General features: G+C 44.1%; 2 protein-coding genes across 5 annotated transcripts in view; one reads left to right on the top strand and one right to left on the bottom strand.

Moving 5' to 3' along the window:
• Positions 1 to 619: 619 nt before the first annotated feature.
• Positions 620 to 10678, bottom strand: CXCR5 (C-X-C motif chemokine receptor 5). The gene is made up of 2 exons (XM_015649628.2): positions 8864 to 10678; positions 620 to 3791 (listed from the first exon to the last, which is right to left on the bottom strand). Exons 1-2 carry the CDS (start codon positions 9068 to 9070, stop codon positions 2715 to 2717), a joined length of 1284 nt encoding a protein of 427 aa, XP_015505114.1. The 5' UTR covers positions 9071 to 10678; the 3' UTR covers positions 620 to 2714.
• DDX6 (DEAD-box helicase 6) overlaps positions 10676 to 24843 on the top strand; it is a 20170-nt gene continuing 6002 nt past the window's right edge. Inside the window, exons 1-14 of one of the 4 annotated variants that reach the window (XM_015649627.2) lie at positions 10770 to 10884; positions 12827 to 13290; positions 14721 to 14784; positions 15247 to 15351; positions 16525 to 16654; positions 17143 to 17289; positions 17553 to 17647; positions 18162 to 18284; positions 18772 to 18900; positions 19235 to 19351; positions 20846 to 20909; positions 21760 to 21861; positions 22575 to 22754; positions 24195 to 24825. In XM_015649627.2, coding sequence (XP_015505113.1) covers positions 13091 to 13290; positions 14721 to 14784; positions 15247 to 15351; positions 16525 to 16654; positions 17143 to 17289; positions 17553 to 17647; positions 18162 to 18284; positions 18772 to 18900; positions 19235 to 19351; positions 20846 to 20909; positions 21760 to 21861; positions 22575 to 22750 — 1452 coding nt within the window. In that variant the 5' untranslated portion in view covers positions 10770 to 10884; positions 12827 to 13090 and the 3' untranslated portion in view covers positions 22751 to 22754; positions 24195 to 24825. Of the gene's footprint in view, positions 10885 to 12826; positions 13291 to 14720; positions 14785 to 15246; positions 15352 to 16524; positions 16655 to 17142; positions 17290 to 17552; positions 17648 to 18161; positions 18285 to 18771; positions 18901 to 19234; positions 19352 to 20845; positions 20910 to 21759; positions 21862 to 22574; positions 22759 to 24194; positions 24826 to 24843 lie in introns of those variants that run through there. The other 3 variants (XM_015649626.2, XM_033519668.1, XM_033519667.1) reach the window with 3 other exon arrangements.

The following is a 24843-nucleotide window of genomic DNA, read 5'->3' as shown; positions in this document are numbered from 1 at the left end:
GATAGAGGCTGAGTAGAGCTCCATAGGGGAGGCTGAAGGTCTGCCCGAGGGCTGCAGGGGTGGCTGGCAGTGTGAGTTCTTAACAGGGAAGCCCACTCTGGGGCAAGGTGTGACAGCCATTCAAACCTTGAGGAGACAGCAAGGCTTTTGTTGAGTGGAAAGCAGAGCTTCCTCTGCAGTGAAGGAAAAGTTCCTCTTGCTTTCTCCTTGTCACCATTCAGCAGGTTGGCTGCAGGCAGCTGTGGGAGGAACAATGGCAACTCTTTGGGGAAGGTCTGCCAGCTCTGAGCCAAACCGTTTCCAGGCTGTCTGAGCGAAATGTAGGTGTAAGGGCAGCTTTCCAGTCAGGTTAGCAGCTGCTGTAAAACTGGGGCAGGAGTTAGTGGAAGCTGCAGTTAGTGGAAGGGGCTCCCTAAAGCAGATAGATAATGTAGGTCTGGACTGACTGAACACAGCAGAGTCTTCTGTAGCACTGGTGAAGGGAAATCTGATGAGCAAGGTGCTCCTCTGAATCCTTTGAGCAGAACTCGTCAGAAAGGTGCCATCTGCCCACTTAGTGCTCTGATGTGTTTCTCTTGAATGAAGTGACACAGTTACAGACAAATGCTTACAAGCACTATACATGAGAGGATGGTGTTTTATTCACCTGTTTATTACAGCTGACCTCAAAACTTCCTGAAGGTTTGTACAGACCAACGCTAAAAGCTATAGTAACAGTAGATGTGTAGTCTGTTCACTCTCATTTGAGTGTAGATTTTCTTTTTATTTGTGACCACCGTAAGAATTTTACACTTTGACTATTATTTTTGCAATAACATTTTAATGTGGAAACACAGTTGTCACCATAACCTGCTAGGGAGGTGTTTACAATGCATCTGCAATGGGTTTTCTCACTGGTACAACTGTGGAGAACACAAGTGCAGGCTTAAGAGACTTGCCATTCTCTTGCCTTCTGCTGCATGTATGTGCCTGAACAACCACAGTCGCTATTACTTGAAAGTTTCATCTTTGAAGATGTGGTGCTGCAGGAAATGGTGGACTGTCTTATACTAAGGTGAGCTTGTTCCTCAAGTCACGATATAAGGTCAAGCTACAGAGATCTCTGCCTGAGTCAGGCTGAAATGTGGCCCCTTCCATACTGGCTAGTCTTTTTAGCAGGGCTCTTAAGTACCATGAAGTTCACCTGGGACTGAGCTCTCTGCTAGTGGGATAAACTTCAGAAGTGAGGCCAGCACAAAATTCTTGCTGCCACAGGAGAACTAACATTGCTTAAAATGTGTATGGAAGGGTAGAGCAGACTTTAAAGTGTGCTTGTGAGGAGGGTTGTGCTCATGTGACATTGGTGTGTATGGCTCTCCTACAGCTCAGGCCACAGCACTCTTTAGGTACAGAAATGTCATGGAGAAGTGTTGTGGGTCTGCTGCCATATTAAACTGTGACAAGACCTCCTAGGTAGCAGCAGGCTGTCTTGAGTCTGCTGGGGCTTTTCCTCACACCAGTTTGCGGTGCAAGAATTAATGATAGGGAAAGCTGCTTTTAAAGTCTTATTTTGAACCAAATTATCATCAAGCTGCCCTGATCTGAGCAGTTTCTGCACACCTGCAGTTCAGGGCAAGATCACCACCCAGGTTTGTCCTCTGTACATCTGGATGCATTTAAGCTCTGAAAGCCCTGTAGGTTCAGATGGAGGAATAATATCAGAAAGCATAGTGCAAAACAAAATGCCACATTTCCTCTAGCCTTGCTAAAAATAGAGATATTGTGCAAACAAGCTCTTTCCCTTACTCTGGGGCAGTGGGTCTCCTTGCTCTCAGAACTAAATAAATAGCCATACAACTAGTTGCCAAAACAAAAAGTTATATCATCGGCCTTACAAAGCTGTGTGGTTTCTCTCCCCTGTGTGCAGTCACAAGACAGAAGCCATCTCATCAGACGGTGTTCTTCCAGTACTTTCTTCTTTCTAAAAGGAAGACTTTTGCATAGTCAAGGCATTCAGTTCAGCAGCCACCCACAGGAGATCATAACAGCAGTAAAACTGATCAAATTAGTGGGGAAGGATGCAACTGGTGTCATTAAAGGAGTCTGTGATAGTCAAATCTTTCAGTCTGTGGGAGGACCTCCTGGCATGAGCTGGGTTGGGAAGATGTGTTGTGGCTGGCTGGGGGGATGTCATGCAGCAAAAGGATAATGTTGCAGTCAAAGTGTCCGGCACTGTATGCCCATGCTATTGGACTGAGCTTTGCAGCCCCCTACCTGCATCTCTCCAGTTGCTATGGCCACTGAGTCCCACAGCTTCCTTTGAGCATGTCTGTACCAATCTGAGCTAGTGAAATGGAGACCTGCTTACTGACATGACTCATTTACTTGGCTGCACTTCTTTCCTTAACCCTGGCACTCTAGTCCTGTGCCTGGCTTTGTGCACAAGATGCCTGCAGTCAGTTTTTCAAGGGAGAGGTGGGAATGTCAGGTTCAACCCACTCAAGTTCATCCAGCCCCACAAGAGTGACCACCAGACAGCCGGCATTCACCAACAGCTACCAGCTATCTCTGCAAGTATGAGAACCAGGAAGAGCCAAGCAAGGTGTCTGATGGGATTTGGGTGTTTGGCAGCTATTGGACCTGTTTCCTGAGGAGTGAAGAAAGCTGTGGGGATGCTTGTGCCGCTGGGAAAGAAAGCCCCAGGCCAGTGCTGCCCTACAGACAGACTTTCCCAGCTAGAAAGTGGAGATGGAGGTGGTGTTATCAGACTCTATCCCACTACCCTTCCTTGGCACCTTCAGGATCTCATGCAGGGTGTCCTGGCTAATGCAGCCAAGCTCCTGCAGGATCCGGAAGAAGTCGTTACGGAACTTGACCCCAATAAAGGCATAGAGGATGGGATTGAGGCAGCAGTGTGTGAAGCCAATGGCCTCTGTCACCATGATGGCCGTGTCCAGCTGGTCTTCCAGGAGGCAGTTCTTGGTGAATGCTTCTAGCTTGGTAAGTGTGTTCAGGAAGATGACAATGTGGTATGGGCTCCAGCAGAGGAGGAAGATGCCTGTGACCAGGATGGCCACACGGACAGCTTTTTGCCTCTGCAGGCGCTGGGACCGACACAGTGCCCGGATGATGGCCATGTAGCAGTAACACATGACCAGCAGAGGCACAAAGAAGCCCACGGTGTGGTAGAGGAAGCGGGTCGCCAGCCACGCGTTGTTTCCATCAATTCCAACCTCTGGAAAGTAGCAAATGCTGTGGTTGCTGTCATCTGTCCAGACTTCCATGAAGATGAGATCGGGTAAAGTCAGAAGCAATGAGCAGAGCCAGACAGCTGTGCAAGTGAGGTGGATGGAGCGAGCTCTGCGTTTGCGGTAGGTGTGGATTGCATAGACAATGGCCAGGTAGCGGTCCACCGCAATGCACCCCAGCAGCATGCTACTGCAGTAGAAATTGATCTTGTGGACAGCACTGAGTATCTTGCAGAGGAACTTCCCGAATACCCACCCAGCCAAGCTTTCCACGACACTGAATGGGAAGGTGAGCAGCAGTGCCAGGTTGGCCAGGGTGAGGTGGAAAAGAAAGTTTTCTGTGGTGGTCCGAGACCGCTTAAACCTCTCTAAAATGACCAGGACCAGGGCATTGCCCAGAGTCCCTAACACAAACATCAGCAGATAGATGAGTGGCATGAAGACCTTTCTGAAGGGGTCTCCCTGATTGCCAACCACAGATGAGGCTGGGTCAAAGCAAAAGTAGCCCTCCAAAGAAGGGGTGGTGTTCTCAGCTTCATAGTAGCCACTCAGCTCCACCTGGCTCTAGGGAACAGAAAGAGTCTTGTTAATGGAGGGGAGTTTCTGAATACAAGAACCCAGTCCCTCAGTGGCACCTGACAGACCTAGAGCAGAGCATTCCCATGTCCTGCAGCCCACCTGCATCAGGAGGAGATGCTTTCTGAAGGTGATGATGTTGAAGGCCCCTCCACTGCCAGGAGGTGCAGCAGGAGGTGGAAAAAGTTTTCTCCATCTATGACAGTGAGGGCCGCTCAGTCTGTAATCTTTAACTGGAGTATTTGGGGATGTTTTGGTGTTCAACCAGATGATCACTTTCATCTTCTAGTTCTTGCCAAGTTACCTGCTGGTGAATTTGCTTTCTCACATAGAATGGAACCCTCCTCTACCAGCTTTCCCAATTTTTCCCACCCATTTCTGATAGGGACCACTTCTATCCTGCCTGCTGCCTGTTGTCAGGTATAAAGGCGGTAGGATTCACCACACCGCACATCTGTACCTCAAATTCTGTGCAATGAACCTGTCCCTTTCTTCTCCTCAGAAGCCTGAGAGCTGCCTATGATAGAGCAAGGTGAGGTGGGGTCAGCAGCAGCTGTCCTTGGATATTGCTTTCCACACATGCAGAGGAAGGTGTGGGGTATGTGTTCAACACAATGGGAGGAAAGCCTCTGAGGCGCTATAGCGATAGGAATAGATGATGGAGAGAGAGAGATCTGTTCTGTTGATAAACCTTTCAGTTCTGAATTAATTGCAGTCAGAGCAGGAAATGGAAGGGAGAACAACACTCAGACCCCAGGCTGATACCCAGTAAGGGAAGCGCAATAGAGCTGCTGCAGATGTGATTTGCCCTTGGCTTGCTGTATCTTCTTGACCAGCTTGTATTCAGGCTGAAGCTGTGGGCAAGTCTCAAGTGCTGGAAAACTGGAATTCTGCTCAGGATGAGCTCCCTGGTGGTTGTGCTTCAGCTGGCCTTGCACAAAAAGCAGTGGAGGAGGCTTGTGGCAAACTGAATGTTAGTGACAACTGGGAAGAGCTCGGCAGCAGTCACCCTGAGATGCCCCACCCACACCCTCTCTGGAGACCTGAGCTGATGAGACTTCAGTGTTGACCACAGCGGAAGTCTCTGCTAATGCTTTCATACCTTTCACTGCCAGCTGCAGCCATTTGCACCTGCTGTCCCTTCCCTCATCAGCCAAAGTTCCTGTCCAAAAATACCAGCCCTGCTTTACACAGTTTTAGAACTGCTTTTGGGGTTTTTTGCTCACCCAATGGGCTACTAAGCAAAATTACTGTGACCAGCCTGGAGTTTTGCGCTGTGCCTTGCTAGGTGATTTATGTTTCTTCTCCCTCAGGCAGCTTTCCCTGGGTGATTCACTGGGTGACTCTGCACATGACTGTGGGGGGTAAAGAGGTCACTTGGTAGCAGCAGGGTTTATCTAAACTCCTCTGATGCTGAAACTATCTGCATGGTTCCAAGAGGAACCTGGGCATGCTGATTGGGGCATAAGCCAATGGAGCATTACCAAACTCTTAGCGCAGACAGCTAGTGCAGGCAGTCCCCAAGCAGTGGATGGTAGAAGGGTGAATGAGTCCTTGGGAAAAGTGTGGAATAACCCTGCCCAGCTCTTGCTAATGTAACTGGGGGCTGCAAACCTTTGGTGGGAAGCATTTTGTATTAACAAAGAACTTTTATTTTTCTGGTTTAGGGTGTGATTTTGGAGATTGCTGCAAAAGACAAAAGCCTTAAGAAATCTCTCCCAGTTATTTTCCCCTCTAGCTTGAAAGTATTTCCTGCCTACTCCGTACCCAGACCTTTCATGAGGGATTACCAACACACATAGAAATCTGTGATGTTGGCCAAGGCCAGAACCTTGAACCTCCCTGAGAAAAAACAAAATAAAACAACCTAAAAACCTTTGCAATTTGGTGTAGTGACCAAACCAGGCTGCTCAGGCTGTGGAGGTGACTGTGCTGAAAACCCCAAACAGATTGTATGTTGGAATGAGAAATTTCACTGGGAAAAGGTCGGACAATTCCAGCTTTGAAGGCAAAAATGATGGAAAATGGGCTGGATTTGCTGGCTGGAATGTCAGTCTGACCTTGGAGCCATGCCAGCACCATTGATGGCAGTGGATGGGCAGCTTGGGCAGTGTTCAGTGGCTTTGCTGCTGACCAGTTTCCAGCATCACCTTGTATTTGGAGCCGGAAATGCAGAGACTGAGTGCCACTATCAGACACCATCTGATTGCTGATGGTAGCAGGTAGCAAGGGCTCTTACTGTAAACCACTTGCTGTGGGTAGGGGAGGTGTGTGCGGAGCTGTGCTTGAATTGCCCTCGCCTGCATCTCTGAGCAGAGCAGCACATGTGGGTAGGAACAGACAGAGATGAGTTGGAGACAAATAAAAGAGGATGGAAAATCAGAGTCTGGGCTGAGACAGGAAGGGCAAGGACGAGAGATGCAAGAGATGCACTGAATATGACAAGCTGAGGTTTCTGGGGACTCTGCTGCAATTCTAGGACTGGAAGTGGGTGGCTGCCTAATCTAGGATGGGATAAGTCAGCAGTGTGCATGCAGAGGGACCTTTGTACAGGTCTCCTGCATGACAATTGCAGCAGATTTGGATGTGGGAAAAAAAGTGGTGTCTCTGTAATAGAGCAGTCAAGTGCATGCCTGGTAAAGCCATTCCTGTGTGCTTTTTATTCAGGGGTCCCTTCACCCCCTACAACCTGCATCACAGAGTTATTCAGGTCTCTGTGTGTCAGCTGTTTTTCTCAGTTCCCCACAACTGTCAGTGACCAAAATATTTGGCTGCAGAAGAGAAGCAGCTTGTGCACTGTTACAGATTTTCCATGTGAATCATTCCTTTCTAGTTAATGCCAGGGCTGGGAGCAGCACATTTCATTCCCAAAACCTTAGAACTGTAATTGCCCACATCAGTAAAATCTACTGATGGAGATTCTGCTCGTGACTTCTCCAGGGGCTGAACCTGGGAAATCCAGGAATAAGACCAAGGTCTGTGGAAATACCATGTTACTGCAGTGTAACTGCCTTTATGCTCTTGAGTTGTGTTGGTCCCACTGCAATGAAAACTGGTCTGAGGAACCTCAGGGAACCTGGTGTAGATCTCAGTGGTTCTTCTGCAACTGGTTTTTTTTTGGTTGTTTAGTCTGCTGCTGAGGAATGTTAGTGGGCAAAGCATTTTTACTATGGAGAAACGGGGTTATCATTTTGGACATGGTACTTTTCTGCAAGGTTACAGAGTCAAATGGTCTCATATGGTATCAAAGTTTAGGTGAGGCCCTCACTGTATTCACTGTGTAATACTGAAATAAATGCCCTTTTGCTGCAAATGTTCTCATCATTTATCTTTCCATAATTGCTCAATTGATTAAACAGTCCTCTCTGCACAAGGCAGGGGTTGTGTTGCCACTTTGACAAGACACTTTGGAGGCCTTTTTTTCCCCCAAATCTCTGTGGGTAGGTTGCTGCTACAAGCATTGAGTTATAAGTAAAGCAACATATGGCACCACCAAAGCAAATACAGTGATGGTCATGTGATATCTGCAGCCTCCCTGTTCCACGGAGGGAGCCAAATCTGGGAAGCTGCCAGGAGACAGAGGTGGGAAACAACATATGTCAAACTCCCAACTGCAGAAGTCTGAGAAAAGGTCTAAAACTCTTCCTGCTGTGGCACCTGACTGTGGGCATTTAGTCCTAAAATCAGCCCCCCCAACTCTCCTCCCCCCTCTCACATGGGGTCTCCTTTATGATGTAAAAGAATTCACAGCAGAGATGAAATCACTGAACTGAGAATTATGGAAAGTTTTATATGCAAAGAAAAGAATGTGAAAAAGGTTTGAGTTTGGTTTTAACCTCTCAGCAAATTTTAGCACTGCTGCTGAGCTTCAACAGAGGCCAGGGAAGGAAGTGTCTTCAAAAAAGTTTTAAAGGAATGATTACCAGTTGCAACAAATTTTTATACTGGATGAATCAGAAAAGAAATAAGGAGGGTAGGGCTTGCTCTCCCATCTCCTTGCTCTTCCTTGGTGTGTAGGAAAAAAGGAGGAACAGAAAATTTGGTAACAATTGAATCCAACATTTCTCTTCTTGGACTAACTAATCCTGAGGTCTGCTGCAGGGAGCCACTGTAGTAAAAAAATAAATTCTGAGATGCAATATTTGGAAACCAGGGTAATGATAATGCTGCTGTGTCCTTTCCATACACAGCACAACATAGCTGCTCTTTTTCACATGTAAAGACTGGCAAGAGAACTGTGAGGTAGAATACCTAGTGTCATCACCTTCCTTGCTAGAAGACATACTTGCAATTTATCTTCCACTCTTTAAAACTCTCCTCTTGTAAATATACTGCATATTCCCCTTTCAGCAGAGCATATGTGGAGCCTGTATGCATGTGGAGCCATATGTATGGAAGCCTGTATGTGGAGCAAGCCAGCAGTGTGGTCATACCAAGGGTTTGTACATATGGAGAGAGAAGACTGGGTTTGTATTCCAGTTGTGTAAGGAGACCAGATAAGGTGTACAGGACTTTGCACACTGTGTACACCATTTATACCACTGAAGGCTGGTGCAAAAGGTGCCTGGCTCAGATGAAATATTTTATGCCCACATTGTGCTAATTAATGGCTGTGCAGAAAGCAGGTCTGCAGGGAGCAGAGGCTGGGAGAGGCTGGCAGCACAGGAAGGGACCATTGGAGGTGACTCTCCAGGTCAGTCACCTGGCCCTTTGCAGAGACTCTGGTCTGTGTCCTCATGCAACAACAGTACTCAGGCTTAGTGCTTGCCAGCAGAGGTCCTGGTAACTAGGCAGCTTTCCGCAAAGGAAAGCTTCCCTGGATGACCGTGGCTGTAGCCACACTATGCTGGCTCTCTGCTGTCTCAAGCAACAGCCTTGTACTTGTGGTCAAGTCTGGACTTAAGGGATGCAAGGACTGATTATGCTGGCATAAGAAAGGGCTTAAGCTCTGCCTCAGCCAACAGGAGGGTTACAAGATGGATGGCCAGAAACCCAGCCTTTCAGCCCACCCCAGCTCTATCTGCCGTCCCTGTTACCAAGCAAAGCCAAGCCCAACTCACCAAGTCATAGGTCTCTGACGAGTAGCTGACAGGTCCCATGGTTTGAGGGGCAAGATCTGTCTCTCCTCCAGAAATTTCTATAAAAGTTCTTTTCTGGGGTGGAGTTAATAATTTGAGTAGAGAGGGACACAGAATGTAACAATAGAGTATTTGCAAGGCAAATGAGCTCCAGGCATAGAGTGACCTGATTGATGTAAAGATTAGCATCCAGCTTTATCATCTTTTTATGAGTGTTGTAAGTTGGTTTTTAAAGTACAGTTTGAAGAGTCCATATTCTTTTGGTCTATACAACAGAAGATCCAGAACATCCTTAGGTCTTCCCTGTCAACCTTAATGCCTCTTGTCCACAGCTGTCCTTGTTCCAGGTGGTCTGAAAGGCTTTGAAAAGCTCTGTGCCAAGGACCACCCTTACCAGAAACGTCCTGGATCCAGGCACATCTCCAGATGTGCAGGACTTTGAAGCATGGGTATGGTCTGTACGATCATCACCCTCTGCCTTGGGGTCCTCCTGCATGCTTTAACCTCAGTGATTTGTGGTTGTCTTCTGCTCCTTCTTGTGCTGCTGCTTCACCCCCCTCCCCATCTGGGCTTGGGGGAATGTGAGGTGCCTTGCACAGGACAGCAAGGCCTTGGCAGCTGCTCTGCAGGTTTAGAGCAGGGCTAGCAGGGACTGGGCAGCTTGACTTCAAGAGGGTAACAAAAGAGAATCAAGATGGGAAATCAAGATTTTCTCTGCTCCAGGAAATGGGCATTTTGTTCAGTGATGTCACAGCGGTAGACTCACAATGAGAATGCCTCGGTCTGGGTCAGCCAAGTAGGATGGCATTGCAGCTAGCATTTTGGCAGCAAGCTTATCCTCTGCAAGGATCTGAGGTGGTTTGACAAGGCCAGTTCTTGTCCTCCTCTTGTCTAAGTACAGCTGCACCAAGCCCTCTCTCTCAGCGAGGATTCTGGTGGGATTTTGGACAGATGAAGAAGGAGGTGGTGTTAATTCTCGTGAGCACTGCTGGATTACAACCACTCCTCCTACTCCTTAGATCCTGACTTGTTTGGTACCTGCTGCCTCGAGGATGTCGCTATCCTCCCCCGCCGTGGGGGCCTTTGTATGCACCTGCATGTGCTCATCACCCTCTGGACACGCTTTCTCCTGAAAGTGAGAGGATGCAGGGCAGCAAAACCGGAAGGAAGCTGTAGGAATCTCGCACGGTGCCTCACTCACAGGGAGAACACAGACTGAGCAAGCCCTGTCCTGAAGGCCATACTGCAAGGGCTGAGGGGTAAGGTGAGGAGTGCGGTACCCCTGGGCCCGGGAAACTGAGAGGTCAGGAAATGTTCGCAGTCAGCGAGAACTGGAGGGTGGAGCCTGTGCCTTTTGCTGCTGAGGGTGGAAAAACAAACACCTAGAGACAGCTGTAGATGTGAGGAACTAGATAAAACCAGGAATGTCCTTGTCCTTTTGCATGTATTTTAGAAAAATATTTGAAGAAAAATTTGTCTTCAAAGTAGTAACTGCTAACATTACATTCCCATTGTGTCTCGGTTTGTCAAAATCGCTAAGTAACGGCTGTCTAAAAAAATGCTAATTCCCAGCCTGTCACGATCGGTGGTTACGACTCCTACAGGCTGTGGCTCAGTCCTTTATTCTTATGTTTGTGTTGGCTCTGTTTTAATGGCTACATAGCGAAGCCCGTTACGTTTCCAGGCGTTTTCTTGCCAAACAGTGTTCAAAGGGAAGGGCCGGGGCTGAGGGGGCGGGACGAGCGGTCAGCATTGCGAGCGCGGTCACGTGGATACAGCACGCTGGGTGGGACGTGACGCGTGGCGCACGTCGAACGTACGTACGTACGTATGTACGTACGTACGTGGGACGTGTGGACCGGGGCGGTGCCGCCCGCCGGGAGGGGGAGGGCGCACGGGAGGAAGGAGGAAGCCGCCATCTTGGAGCGTCGAGTCGCCATAACAAGGCACCGGGGGAGCGAGAGGATTTTGTACCTGGGCGAGGGGGAGCGCGGCTGGTGGCGGTGAGCACGGGCCAGGGCGGGCACGGCTCCGTGGGAGCAGGGCGAGGGGGCCGCTGCCGGCGTGCCCTGCCTCGCGGTCTACGGCGGGAGCTCGGGCCTGAGCGGGGCCTGGCGGCGCCGCGGGCGGGGCGGGGACGGCCGGCCTGGGCCTGGACGCACCGGGAGTGGGGGAGCTGGGGACCACGGGGGGCGGGGCCGGGCGGCGTTCGCTCCCCGTCTGTCCGGGCGGCAAGCGGTGGCCGCTCCATTGTTCGCGGGCGGGAGGTGTTGGTGTGGCGCAGCTGCGATCGTCGGGCGGCGCCGGGCCCACCGCTCGGCTTCGGGGCTCCGCAGTGCGGCCCGGGCTCACCGGGCCCATTGAGCATCTCGAGAGCTCCCTTTTTGTGCCGGGCCCAGCCGACGGGAAGCACAAGGTCCGGAGCTGCTGCCCCGGCCTCCCGCCTGCGCCCGGAGAGCAGAGATACGCGACGGCGGCCCTTTTTGGTTTTTTAGTCCGTTGGTTTGCGAAATGGTGGCGTCTCTTTTATCGGAACGTTATTTTTAACTTATGTTCTTCTAAAGGATAGTTAAGAGCGTGAGGACATAAGGGACTGAGAGGTTTCATTTCCTACACTATTGGAGAACTTTTCGGTGTTGGTAGTCGGGTCTCATTGGCGTCTCTGACTACCTTCGTAACTCGCCTGGTTTTTACGAAGTTAATGGCCAGGAGAAATAGCTCTTCGAAGATGCCTTGAAAGTTCACTAGCAGAAAATCCTAGTATCGCAGACTTTAACATTTTGCTGGAAGCTAGAATTGACACACTGGAAAACAGCTGTGAAGTCTGAATTCCTTTTTTAACTCTCTTGGAATGGTCTTCAGTGTGCCTTTTTATTCACTGGGAAAACACGCATTTTGTTGTGAATGCCGAGGTTAGGAAGCAGTAGTCTGTTGTTTTTCCCTTTGTGTTTTTCCAAGATGCAGATGCTTTGTGGTAAGAAAGCACAGGCAAGCCTACTTTTTGTTCCAAAAGATTTTGGACTAGGGACTTTTTTCTCCCTGGTATTATCCTAAAGAGTCTTTAGCTCTGATCCATGCTTGCTTTATGTAAGGGGCAGACTTGTCTTTCCAGAGTTTTGCAGACTTTCTGTTACATACAGAGTCAGTATTAAATCATGTGTATGAAATGTTATCTTCCAAGTACCACATAAGTTGTTTCTGAGAGCAGGAAGGTAAGATCATGAGCAGGAAGCTGAATAACCAGCAGCATTACTGCCTCAGTTCAAGCTCAGTCACTTGGACTCAAAGAGGCAGCTGCTCTCAGTTCAGTGTAATGTTGCTGTTTCCTTACTGTTCTGAATAGCCTTAAATCAATACCCGGTTGAAAACTGGAAGTAAGCTGGTAGAGCGAGCATTTTGGGTTGGAGGAGTGTAAGCTGTTGGTTTAGATTTACATAATTTGTATTTTCCATTCAAACCGAGCAGGGCGATTGGAGTAATGTGTAAGGGTTTGTCAGTTCTAACTGGAATGTCTGCTTGATTTTGTAGTTTTGCTTCCTGTAACAAGCTTAATGCATAACATTATTGTTCACATCTTAGGGCTGATTTTAGGGCTGGTTGGCTGCATCCCGGAAGTGAGGGAATTTGTGGGGGAATTGAAAAGCCATCAAAGCAGTTGATACACTATGGTTGCTTTATGAGAAGGGGCAGGTAATGGTAGGTCGCTGAAACTACAGCTGTTTGAGAGGTTTTCTTTGGTGGTTGAAGGTATTAGGCAACACATTATAGAAAGGCAGAAAAAGTTTGATGCATGTCTTTAAAATTATCACTGAGGAAACAAAAAACCAATTACTGTTATTGCACACTGCCTGGGAAGAAATTTTTCTTAAAATACAAAAATAAACTGATGTAATTTATGTAGACAAAAATCCCCATACTAATTGTTATTGTCTGCTTCTCTTTCAGATTGAAGCAAGTGAATTCTGATATAACTCAACTTCAATAGAGGGCTTTTTTTAAAAAAAAGTTGTTCCACAGTGCATCAGAGCAAGTTACTGCTTTACTTTTGAGTGACTTACAGGTGCTTGCCTGCATTGCAATAAAGGACTCATATATTGAGCAAGACTTATTTATCTCTTCATTTTGGAGAGTCTAATAAACTGTTATTACAGTTTCTGTACTGACTTTCAAAGTTTTGAAGTCTAAAAAGACATCTTTAAAGATAAAAGCATGAGCACGGCCAGAACAGAGAACCCTGTTATAATGGGTCTATCCAGTCAGAATGGGCAGTTGAGAGGCCCTGTAAAACCCAGCGGGGGCCCAGGAGGTGGAGGCACACAAACTCAGCAACAGATGAACCAGCTGAAAAATGCCAACACAATCAATAATGGCACTCAACAGCAAGCACAGAGTATGACCACCGCTATTAAGTAAGTGTTTGTATTGGCTCCCAGAAAAGGAGTATTTAGAAGTCGTGTATGGGAAAGCATTCTTGGATTGCCCTTTGGAAAATACTGTCTGCTGTTGTTTTGTGACATGGGTGGTAAGAAGTGTCCTGTGATGTATGTTATGAAAGAAAGCTGTATTTCCATGGGCAAGCTTCTCTCCAACAGTGATTGTTGTGAAAATCCAACTTACGCTGTGCTTTTCTGAGTGTGAGCCACTGTCACAGGTAGCCCAGCTTTAGAATCCTGTGGTTTTTGTTTGCTTGGAGTGGTGCAAGAGGGAAGTATGAGAGTGGGAAAGAACTGAACTGACATTTAAGACTGAGGAGGAAGTGCCACATGGTCTCAGTGTACTTGTGTATGCCTTTCCGTTTGTTGCACTTCTTTCTCATGGTGAGAAATACTTTAAAGTAAGTTATCTTTTGTTATTGATCTGAAATAGTAGCACCTTATCTCCTCATTGTTATGCTCTGGCTTTAATATATCAAAGCCTGATCTGAGAGGATACGGTCCCACTGTGATATCATGCTCCCATCCAGCTAGTTTTGGAATTTCTGAAAGGTGCCGAATACTTGGACGGTATGGTAATGTGTTGCTTTTCTTTTTTTTTTTTTCATCCATGGATCCTCCTCCCCCTGAACAGCACTGGCTTTTATTTTTTAATTATTTGTGAAGGAAGTACCAGCTCTCCTCACAGAAAGTGTGATGGAACACTCAGGTTCTTAAAATCTGCTTAACTTTCCCTGTTCCCACCCCACTTTTTTTTTTTTTTTTTTTTTTTTTTAGTGTTACATGGCTACTCTAATGAATGTAGTTAATTAAATTCATCAAAATTCATACAGAACTTCCTGGGGCTGGTGATGCGGAGGACTTGCTCTCTTCTCTGCAGTGGCTTTCAGAGAGGATGGGTATCTAAATTTCACTGAGAGCAAACAACATTTGATCAACAAGTTGAATGATTGCTTACTTAGTTTTTTTTCACCAGAAGTGTTTTTCACCTTTTCATGCTACTTGGGGATTAAGAACGGACGTTCCCTAGGCAAGAGAATTTTTATTTTAAGTCATGAAATATTCTTGTGTGGATTTATTATAGCCAGCTTCTGTTATGTGACTAAGTCAGTGCTCAGTTTTAAATCTGTTCTACTGTTTAGATTCAGTGCCCTAAAAATGGGACTTGAATCATGACTGGATAAAGATTTCACAGATTCATTTGGCAGACGGCTGATTTTGTCTGTTTACAGTTTTCTGCCTGTTACATGCTGCTTAGCACAGAGAAGACTTGAGCTCATATGTGTAGGTGCTTTTAGCTTCGAGGAAGTGAAAATATTGCACGTTCATCGCTGTATCTAAGAAAATAAAATGCAAAATCAAAATATTACTTATTTAAAATATGTTTTTATTTTATTTTGCTATAGACCTGGTGATGACTGGAAGAAGACTTTAAAACTCCCTCCTAAGGATTTGAGAATCAAAACTTCGGTAAGGATGGTTGAATTGTAGGAATAAGTATTAAATAAAACTTGTGGGAGAGCTTGCAGTGGTAAAATACTTGTTCTGAATGAAGGCTAAAAAGTAGTTCAGCTCCTGCTGTTTTAAATGAAGAATTAATTTGTTCTCAGCTGCTTGTGAGTGATGGCTCTCTTGGAAAACTCAAGAATAGAGTTCACTGTGGGTTTTTTACTTTATTAGTATTATAGCATGACACAAGCAGTATCTGTGTCATGCGAGGCAGAGGGGAAGGTGTCCCTGTGTAGACTCAGGAGCTGTGTTTGGCTCTGAGAAAGCAAATGTTTCCTTTGCCGCTGTAGGATGTTGCATGAGTTAATGGGAACTCCCATATAGTAATTTGTGCTCTTCCTGTACAGGCAATTTCAAATCAATCTACTGCTGCAGGTTATGTCACCTGATCTTATGGATGTGCTTATTTTTTTGATTATTCAGGACGTGACCTCCACAAAAGGAAATGAGTTTGAAGATTACTGTTTGAAACGGGAGTTGCTGATGGGAATTTTTGAAATGGGCTGGGAAAAACCATCTCCTATTCAGGTTGTTTGCAAACAGACTACTTAGATGCTGCTTTTAACTTCTGTAAATGTATTGACATTGTTACGTCTAAATGTCCAGTACTTGTGCCATCATTGGGGAAAACTGAAGCTGTGAATGAAAGAACTTGGGAAAAGCAAGAATTTCTAATCCCCAACTACATCACTAAGTCATTCCTTCAGTGACTTAGTGATGGGACTGCCTTACAGTTTTGGAGAAGTTAATTTGGATTTTCCTTTAAGTGCTGGAGGTGTTAATTTGTTAATTCTCTGTTCAGTAACAGCTTTCACATAAGTAGTCCCAGGGATTCTATACATTTTCGAAAACTGAGTTACCATTGGCTGTGTACCTTCAGTTGTTAAAAATGTAATTATGAGTTTATCACAGTGTTGGCTCTTTTTATTGTAATCTTGTGGAAGAAGAGTTATGAAGATTGTGGGAGAGAGATTTATATTTTAGCAAGTTTACTTTTCTGTATGTCCATGTTACTTTTACTTTTAAGGCTTGTAGAACAGAAGGTTGAACTCTCTTTTAGTTGGTCTTTTGAGGTTTATCACTGACACAGCTCTGCCACCTTGTCTCTTTAAGGCATGCAAAAACTATGGCTTGCTTTGTTTATAAACAGATTCTCATGATGCTACCTTTCTAAAAGGCTGAGATTTCTTTAGATGTTGCTGAAAAAGGTAGTAAAACTGAAAATACATAGGGCCTGTGTTTGAATGGCTGAAGATTTTATGAGAAGCATATTACAGGAATATAGACGTCAGAATCACATGGGCTGAGGTGGTTTTGATGTTTAGACGTAGGTGGGAATCTTCTTCTGTAGGAGGAGTTTGCTAGTGACTGTCATTGTCTCTTCACTTTTTTTTTTCCCCCCCTAAGTTTTCACTTTTTTCCTATGTTTTAGTATGGGTTTATCTATGGTACTTGATCCCTTTCTTATGATCAGGCAAGATAAAAACTTTTAAGTGTATTGGGGAACTCTTTACTGGTGGTTTTAACTTTTTCCTGTTGTGAGTCTGTCATGCTTGTAGTTGCAGGATAGCAATAATAATAATGGTCATGAAACAGATTTCATGTGATGCTGTTACTGAGGGGAATTAGATCTGGTCAGCCTCTTCAGTGAAGCATGGGTTATGATTAATTGCTCATGCACTTTCTGTCCTTTCATTTCAGGAGGAGAGCATCCCCATTGCTTTATCTGGTAGGGATATCTTGGCTAGAGCAAAAAATGGAACAGGCAAGAGTGGAGCCTACCTCATTCCTTTACTTGAACGGCTAGACTTAAAGAAGGACAATATACAAGGTCAGTTGAGGTGGATCTCACTTAGCTGCAGCCAGGTAATGGTGTCAGTCACTACATAAGAGACTTGAATCTAAAACTGGTTAATGAAATTGGGCAGTGTAGAATAACTGCTTTTACTTCCAGAGAAGGCTGATGGGGTGTGATGGAGGGGAGGTGTAATTTGCAAGGTCCCACAGTTGCTTTCAAAAGGTTTAAATAGAAGAAGACTTGTAGACTTTTCTGTCTTGCCCTGGAAAGTGGGTGTGGAGTAATAAGCAAGCATGCTGGCTGGGATACTTGTGCAATGGCAGCATCAAGAGCTGGAGAACTCTTGCATGGAATTTGCCTTGTCAAAAGCAGTTCCGAGGTCTTGTTCAAGATACCCATAGTGGAATTCCTAAACTCCGCTTTTCATTATTTTACTTTATAAAGTTTCTGTCTCCTCTGAGCATGAGTATTTAAGATACAGGTTGTTACAAGTAACTCACAGTGACGTTTTTAACTTCTAGCAATGGTGATTGTTCCCACCCGTGAACTAGCCCTGCAGGTCAGTCAAATCTGTATCCAAGTCAGCAAACACATGGGAGGTGCCAAAGTGATGGCAACTACAGGAGGAACCAATTTGCGAGATGACATAATGAGACTTGATGATACAGGTCAGAGCACTTTAGCTATGCTAAGGTTGCTGTTTCTTTGTGGCTTTTACAATGTGATAATGGAATTTCTACTTGTTACTGTTTGCCTGTTACAGAAGAGACTACAATGTCTTGTTTGCTGTTCCTATACTCTTGTCATTCTTCCAAAGTGTTCATATGAAACATGGCCATGAATGCTGGAAGGAAACGCAGTTTTACATTGTGGGTTTTTTTTGTTTCTCTCTCTCTTTTTTTTTTTTTTTTTTTCTCTTCTAACTGTACAGTGCATGTGGTGATAGCTACCCCTGGGAGAATTCTCGATCTCATCAAGAAAGGAGTAGCAAAAGTTGAGCATGTCCAGATGATAGTATTGGATGAGGCAAGTTGCTTATGTTAAATGTTCTGGGATTTTAACACCAAGTTAAAGGAATGATATGTCTCAATGAGTGTCCTGGTGCACAGCAGAGATTCAAACTTGCTTAGAGACATTGTAAGAGCTCCTCTGTTTTCCTCTGTGAAACTATTTTGAGAGTAGGAATTTTTTGCATGTAAATCTTTTAAGAAAACAGCCTAAGATTTACCTTTCCTCTTTGCTGATGCAGAATAATAGAATAACAGTATATTCTGCAACAAAGGAATGCATTTTATTTGGTTTCTGTTTATAATGAGTCAGCTGTTCTTACCATGTAATTGTATATAAAATTGATTTATGAACATCCACTAGTGCACAAGCTTCTGAGTGAGAGAGAATATAGTTGCATGAAAGTTCTTGGATGACTCTGGTAGAAACCCTGGTAACTGTTTTTTGTCCTTCCCCCAAATGTATAGCTACCAAAAGAGTAAAATCTTACGCCATTATTTTAACTTGCTGTTTATTACTTCCGTTGTTACAGGCAGATAAGTTGCTATCCCAAGATTTTGTTCAAATAATGGAAGACATTATTCTCACGCTACCTAAAAACAGACAGATTTTGCTCTACTCAGCCACTTTTCCTTTGAGTGTGCAGAAGTTCATGGTGAGTGGAGATGCGTCCATGTAGTTATGGTGATGGTGGTGACATGGCACAGGAAGGATGTGAATGAGTGGTGCATAGCTGTTAGTGCTTGGTTTTTTAAATACACCTAAACTTCACAAGTTTAGTCTAAATCAGCCAAAGTCTAGGACAGAAGTTTGAAAGCAGTTTTTGACCTGCAGTTGCATTAATGGGAAGCTAGGTATGTGCAGTTTTTTGTCTGTAAGGTGCTGTTTTCCACTTTGTGTATTACATCATCTGTGTGGATTTGCTTGTGGAGGGTGCTGCTGTTTGGCCTGCTTAGTCACCTTGGATTTATAAGTAATTGTTTGCAAAAATTTACCCACCCTGTTTTCAGCATATCATGAAGAGTGAGTGGCTAAGTAGTGCATCCTTGCCTTGGAGGAAGTTAAGTGTGGTGTATAGTGGGAACTACTTACATTGTTTTGCACATAGATCTGCCTGCTTTATCAGTATCTTTATTTTTCAGAATTCCCATTTGCAGAAACCCTACGAGATTAATCTGATGGAGGAGCTGACCTTGAAGGGAGTTACTCAGTACTATGCTTATGTCACTGAGCGTCAGAAAGTGCACTGCCTCAATACACTCTTTTCCAGGGTAAGGAGTAGGGCTGTATCAGGAACTTACCAGAAGCTTATTCCCTCTTGGAACCAAGAATAAGACTGGGTGTTTCAAAGGCAGCCTAATGAAAATTTTTCATTGTCAAAATGTGCTATATATCTGAGGTTAAAAATGCATGCTTCTTGCCCAGCATCTCTGTGTTGTAGAACTTTCTTAATTATTTTCCTTCCTATGCAAAAGTATATCTGATGTAAATTACCAGCAGCCTACCTGCTATGCTTTCTTTCTGGAAGGGATTTAGACATCTAAAATCTGGGATCCTCTGTTAGTAAAATGCTGCATTTATTAAGAATACTTTTTATACATTCAGCTCCAGATTAACCAGTCGATCATTTTCTGCAACTCCTCTCAACGGGTTGAATTGCTAGCCAAAAAGATCTCCCAGCTGGGCTATTCCTGCTTCTATATCCATGCTAAAATGAGGCAGGTGAGTATGAAGTATGTTCCACCCCACCCCAGGCTTTACTGAATAGCTGAATTAAGTCTCATGCTTTAAGTTTGCATGTTCTTTATAACCTGAGATATGTATTGCTTTGCTTACTGATAGGTTTAGTTTTAGATCCCCACTGCCAGCCCTTCCCCCATCCCAGCCATCTTTCCAGACTGTTCAGTGTATAAGGCCAGTTGGTATTTGACTGCTTCAGGTCTGGTTAATTAGTCCCAGTGTAAGCACAAACTGCAGCCAAAAGGCACAGTTCTTAGGGCTGCTACCTTGCTTGACAGCATGGGGAGCCAGGGTAGAGCATACACTGTTACTAACTCAGATGAAAATGGGCCTGAATTAAACTACAAAACCCCCAATATGTAGCCCATTGAATGCCCTGTGTGGCTTTGCAAACAGTAATCTTGCACTGTGACTGCAGGGGAATCTGGGAAGTTGAGGAGGTGGGTTGGATCAAACCTTTTGGTGAAAGCTGTGGGTTGTGTCTGGTTGTGGTGGACTTGTGGTCGTGGTGTAGCTAGTGAAAAATGCCATTGCAGCTTTTATGGTGCAGGAGGTTTCTGCTAATTATACAGTAGCTCATACCCCCTCTAGCTTCACACTATTAAAACATGTCAGGAGGCTGAAGTGATGGATGTAGAACAGGAGTACTTTGAAACATTTTTTTAATTTTATATGTAAACTAGTCTAGCTTGCTGCTCACGCAGCTGGCAGGCAATGCCAATGGTTGCTGGGCCAGATGCAGAGCAGTAATTAATTTGAGCAGAAACAGAAATGGTGGTGTTACTGAGAAACAAGAGATATAGAAGCGTGTTCCTTGATATCTGATTTTGGTACGCTTTTGATCAGTCAGTAGATGATCTTTCGGCAAAGTGCAGCTGTATTTTTGCAGAATGCTTCAGCTTGTTCACTCCCTCTCTAAATTTTACTTAACAGTGATACTACTTAATCTTTGTGTGGCCCAAAATGAGGTGTTTGTGAGAGTCTTCACAGAAAATTGACTCATCACACCCCTAATTCTGAATCAATAGTGAAAAATGCTTCATACAGGAAAAGGAAGTTACTGCCAGCTTCAGTTTTTAATGGATATGTGAAATTTGTCAAGGGCGAGGCTGGAGCAAGACAACACTCAAAATATCAGTTTAACTTCCTTGATGTGATTTCATGTAACTACCTTTAGATAGTACTTTTCTGAGATGGTTTTGATGCCACCATAGGATATTTTAAAATGCAGTCAGGTAATTGTCTTTGTTGAGAAGTGGGATCGAGACCCTGTAGAGTTAGTTCTTTAGAATATATGGTAAGGAGTGCTAAAAAATATGTACTGGCATCTTGTTTCAACTCGGCTGTACTCTAATGAGGAGGAGAAATTTACAGGATTGAAGTTGAGTGTTACCTGAATACACCTGAAAGAAACAGCTGGTTGGTTTGTGGGTTTTGGTTTTTTGTTTCTCTTTGTTTATATGTATGTATTTCCAGGAGCATCGCAATCGTGTATTCCATGATTTCCGAAATGGCTTGTGCCGCAATCTTGTTTGCACTGGTAAGAGGTCCTAAACGTTTTCCTGTTTCTAAAGTTTGTGATAGAAAGTGCATTAGCCCAGGTATTGTACATGTGTTAACCGTAATAAACTGAAACAGGATGTTTTGATAAGATGTCTTTGTCAAGCCTGCATGTGGCAAGGTGCAGCACGCCTTTAGGCACGTGGAGTTTCATCTTTTGTGAAAGTGCAGCTTGCCAACAAATCATTTTACTGCACTAGTGTTTTCTGTTTATTTTCACACGTGAAGGTTCCCTGATTTGTTGGGTTGTAAACTTTGATGTATCAGTAGAGCTGTGGCTATGATCATGTGAAGTTTTGCTGAATTCACTTTTTCTGAATACTTCTGTAATTTTGACTGGCCTGTGTATGATCTGAGTTCTTTGTTGTACGGCCTGTTTAGGCAGTACCGGGCAGTGTCTGCTATCACTACGTATCTCTGGGCCATCTTAACAAAAATTTCTAGAATCAGAATAGAAGTAGTTGAGGTGGTGGAATGTAGTTCAGATCTCAAGTCTGTTGCGACACAATTCTGTGTGAAGAGATGTGTAAGTAGAATGGCTCCAAAATAGTGTAACATGGAAAAAACTAGCTTTGTGGGGTTTTTTATGTGTAGATGTACAAATCTGGTGGTTTTGGTTGTTCTTCTTACATTATTCATGTTTATAATGTATACAGAGCAAGAGGAAGCTGTAACAGGATTGTACGTAAATTGTCTTTAGTACAAGGAAAGCTTATGTCTGGAAACAAGCGTAAAGCAATGTTAAGTACTGTTGCTCTTCACACGGTAAACACTGTCAGTGTTTGAGCTCATTGAAATTAACTTTCTTTGTGATCTGGTTTGTCTTTCAGATCTGTTTACCCGAGGTATTGATATCCAGGCTGTGAATGTGGTGATAAACTTTGATTTCCCAAAGCTGGCAGAAACTTATCTCCATCGAATTGGCAGATCAGGTGAGAGGAAAAACCCGTTTTAGGTGCAACATTGCTGATGCTTTTTAGCCTTGAATTGGCTTTTGTTTTTTTTTATTATAGTTCTTGAGAATAACCTTAGGTAGTTTTGATTCTTCTGACAAATTTATTTTTGGGTATCATTTCATATGGCTAGCCTCACTGAGAAGATTATCTGAATAAAGGGCTGTTACCTTAAAACTGGCCTGAAAATCTAATTTAAAAAAAAAAAAAAAAAGGCATATCTTGCTTTTATCTCAGGAGACTTACTATTGCCCCTTTTTGCAGTTTGGGAAAATTCTCAGCTTCAGAGTGTCTCAAGCCTAGAGATTTGTGCTTTCTTCTGCATGTGTTTTGAGGTACATTTCTACTGTCTGGGAATCAGCAAAATATGCCCTGAGGATAGGCAGTAAACAGAGGAACTCAGTGTAGTTGAACTCTGTAGTTCAGGTTTGTTCAAGAACTCTCAAAGACTTTTTGCTGGTAATTATCTTGGAGCTTTGGTCAGAGCATTTTGAATTTCCTGAGTTTTCTTACTCCTACAGCGCTACAAAACTTCTTTCCAAAAACTGATGTGAAAAGTGTAGAGACCTGTGGCTGGATTTGTTTTTCACATCACAGAATGATACTGACTTCACCTTCTGCAGACTTCTTTTCTGTCAGTCCCTATGTTAACTCAGTCCAGTTCAGGTGTGTGTTTTTGTTTTTTTATCAAGGTCGCTTTGGTCATCTTGGCCTGGCCATCAACTTGATCACCTATGATGATCGATTCAACCTGAAAAGTATTGAAGAGCAGTTGGGAACTGAAATTAAACCCATACCAAGCAACATTGACAAGAGCTTGTATGTGGCAGAATACCACAGTGAACCAGTAGAAGATGAGAAACAGTAAACATGTAGGTATGTAAGTGCCTTGGTGAACAGTGCTGTGTTGAATGACAGGAATGTGTCAATGTTACCTCAGGGAAAGAGGGAAGCTGATGTGATGAAAAAGCTCTGAAAGCAAGGCTTTGAAATAGAATGGATGGAATTCAATGGATGTGCTGAAGGTGGGAGGGGAGAGATGAGTATTTTTCAGTTGTTTTAACTGAAATGCTGACCATATGCTAAGGAGGCCAAAAATGGGGAAAAGGGAATGGGGAATGGTGCTTGGGAGAGGCCAGGATGGACTACTAGTAGCCTAATGAATTCTGTCTGTATTGCCAAGCTGAAATGAGAAATTGGTGAGGGGCATAGAGGAAAGTAGTCCTCCAAAAGGTGAGGAGATAAAATGGACAGTGGTGAGAACAGCATCAGAAAAAGAGTAAGCACGTCACCAGCCAGAAGGACCAGGTTCAAGCAAAATGTGCTGCCTCTTTTGTATCCTTTGGTTCATAGAATTCTTGGAAGTGAACAAAATAGGGAGTGAAGCTGTAATTCATCTTTGTTGCCACTTGAGGTCTATGTAGTTTCAAAAGAAAATGAGGTTTCAGTGTTGGAGACTAATCTAAGTGCTCCCTTTCTGATCCTTGTCTCAGGAAAAGCTGCTGAGTTAAGTCCTTTTATAGGAAGATGAGTTGCCCTCAAGCTAAATGGCTGCAGGATGACGATCTGATCTCAATTAAGATGTTGTCATGCAAGATCCATCACTGCAGTTTGGGCTAAAAATCATTTTTATGTGTACTCTTCTCAGAGGTCAGGAGTTAGAAAGACGATACCAGTGAAGCTGCTGAAATTCTTTTCAGATGACCAAAACTAAAGAAGTGGCTGTAGAGGCAGACTGCTTGATAGCTTTAAAATGAACCTGTGGTTCCTTCTTTGAAATCATCTAAGGATAGCCCTAGATATCCTATATAGCCACACCAAGCTGGCTTGAAAGCTTCTGCTTTAATGGTTGAACCATCTCAATGTTTATAAATAAATAGAATACAAAACAGCTAATGAATATGGAACAGGCTTTTGGGTGACATTCCTAAGGGGAATACTGGGATCTTGCCAGAGAGCAGTTTGCTGCTTCCTAAAATGGAAGAAACCAGGAGGTAGTGATGTTCCATAGATACAGAAGGGCCTTAGCAGCACCTCTTTCTACAAAGCTGAAATTGGGATTGAGCCGCTCAGTATGCCCTTTGCCTTTTGAGAGCTGTTGCATAGTTAGTGTATGTGATTCATCACTTTGTGTTCTGGTTTTGTATGGAACCGATTTAACTGTTGATGTTGTGGTTGGTTGTTTTATTGCTTTTTTTCTGCTTTTTTTTCCTGGTTTTTTTTTTTTTGGTTGTTGGGGGGGTTGGTTGGTTGGTTTTGGTGGTTTTTGGTTTTGGTAGTTTTGTTGTTGTTTTGTTTTATTTTTTTTTTAGGCTTTGATTACACATGCCAGAAGGTGAAGCCCTATGATCCAGATCTGTGACACATCGTTTCTTTGGGGATACCCTTCTCTTTGTGGGTTTTTCTTCATCTTTTCATTTTGGAACTATGAAGACTAAAGAGCTCAGCCTTTTTTTCTCTTTAAATTTGGCAGCAAGGATGAAAGAAGATAAAAGGAGGAATGTCTTTTTGTTTTTCCACTTGTTTGCACTGTGTGCTGATTGAACATTAGTTGCACTAACTGCTGATTTTAAATTTTGTTTTCTTTGGGCGGGAGGGACAGCAAGGGAAGAAGAGAAACCCTGAAAAGAGAAGAATCTTGATGAACACGAGCTTGTCTGCTATTTCAAATTCTTTAACCATTGACTGAGTGCATTTCAACTTCTCCCTGGTTACTCATCTGTTTTTTAAGCTAAAGAGCTTGTTACTTATTCGTGCAAAGTGCCTTATGCTATGAGACCATTCAGAATATCACCTTTCTGACACAGCCCAAGGAATCAACATATGTTTTTGGTTTCAGGTCAAAGTTCCCCTCTCTTCCCCTTCTCCTCCTTCCCATGTACTCAAGCCCAGGGCTGGGAGGTGAAATATATTGATTATTGGTAATACAACTTCTTTCATCAACTTTTTTTTTTTTTTTTT

This window comes from Parus major, chromosome 24 (genome assembly GCF_001522545.3).
Source record: "Parus major isolate Abel chromosome 24, Parus_major1.1, whole genome shotgun sequence".
Classification (NCBI taxonomy): domain Eukaryota; kingdom Metazoa; phylum Chordata; class Aves; order Passeriformes; family Paridae; genus Parus; species Parus major.
This window is presented reverse-complemented; position numbering and strand designations above follow the sequence as displayed.

Excerpts from the sequence above, each read along its gene's own strand:
- CXCR5 (XM_015649628.2), bottom strand. The coding sequence starts at position 9,070 with ATGCTAATCTTTACATCAATCAGGTCACTCTATGCCTGGAGCTCATTT. Across the intron at positions 3,792-8,863 it reads CGTCAGAGACCTATGACTTG|AGCCAGGTGGAGCTGAGTGG; the intron begins GTGAGTTGGGCT and ends TCTGTTCCCTAG.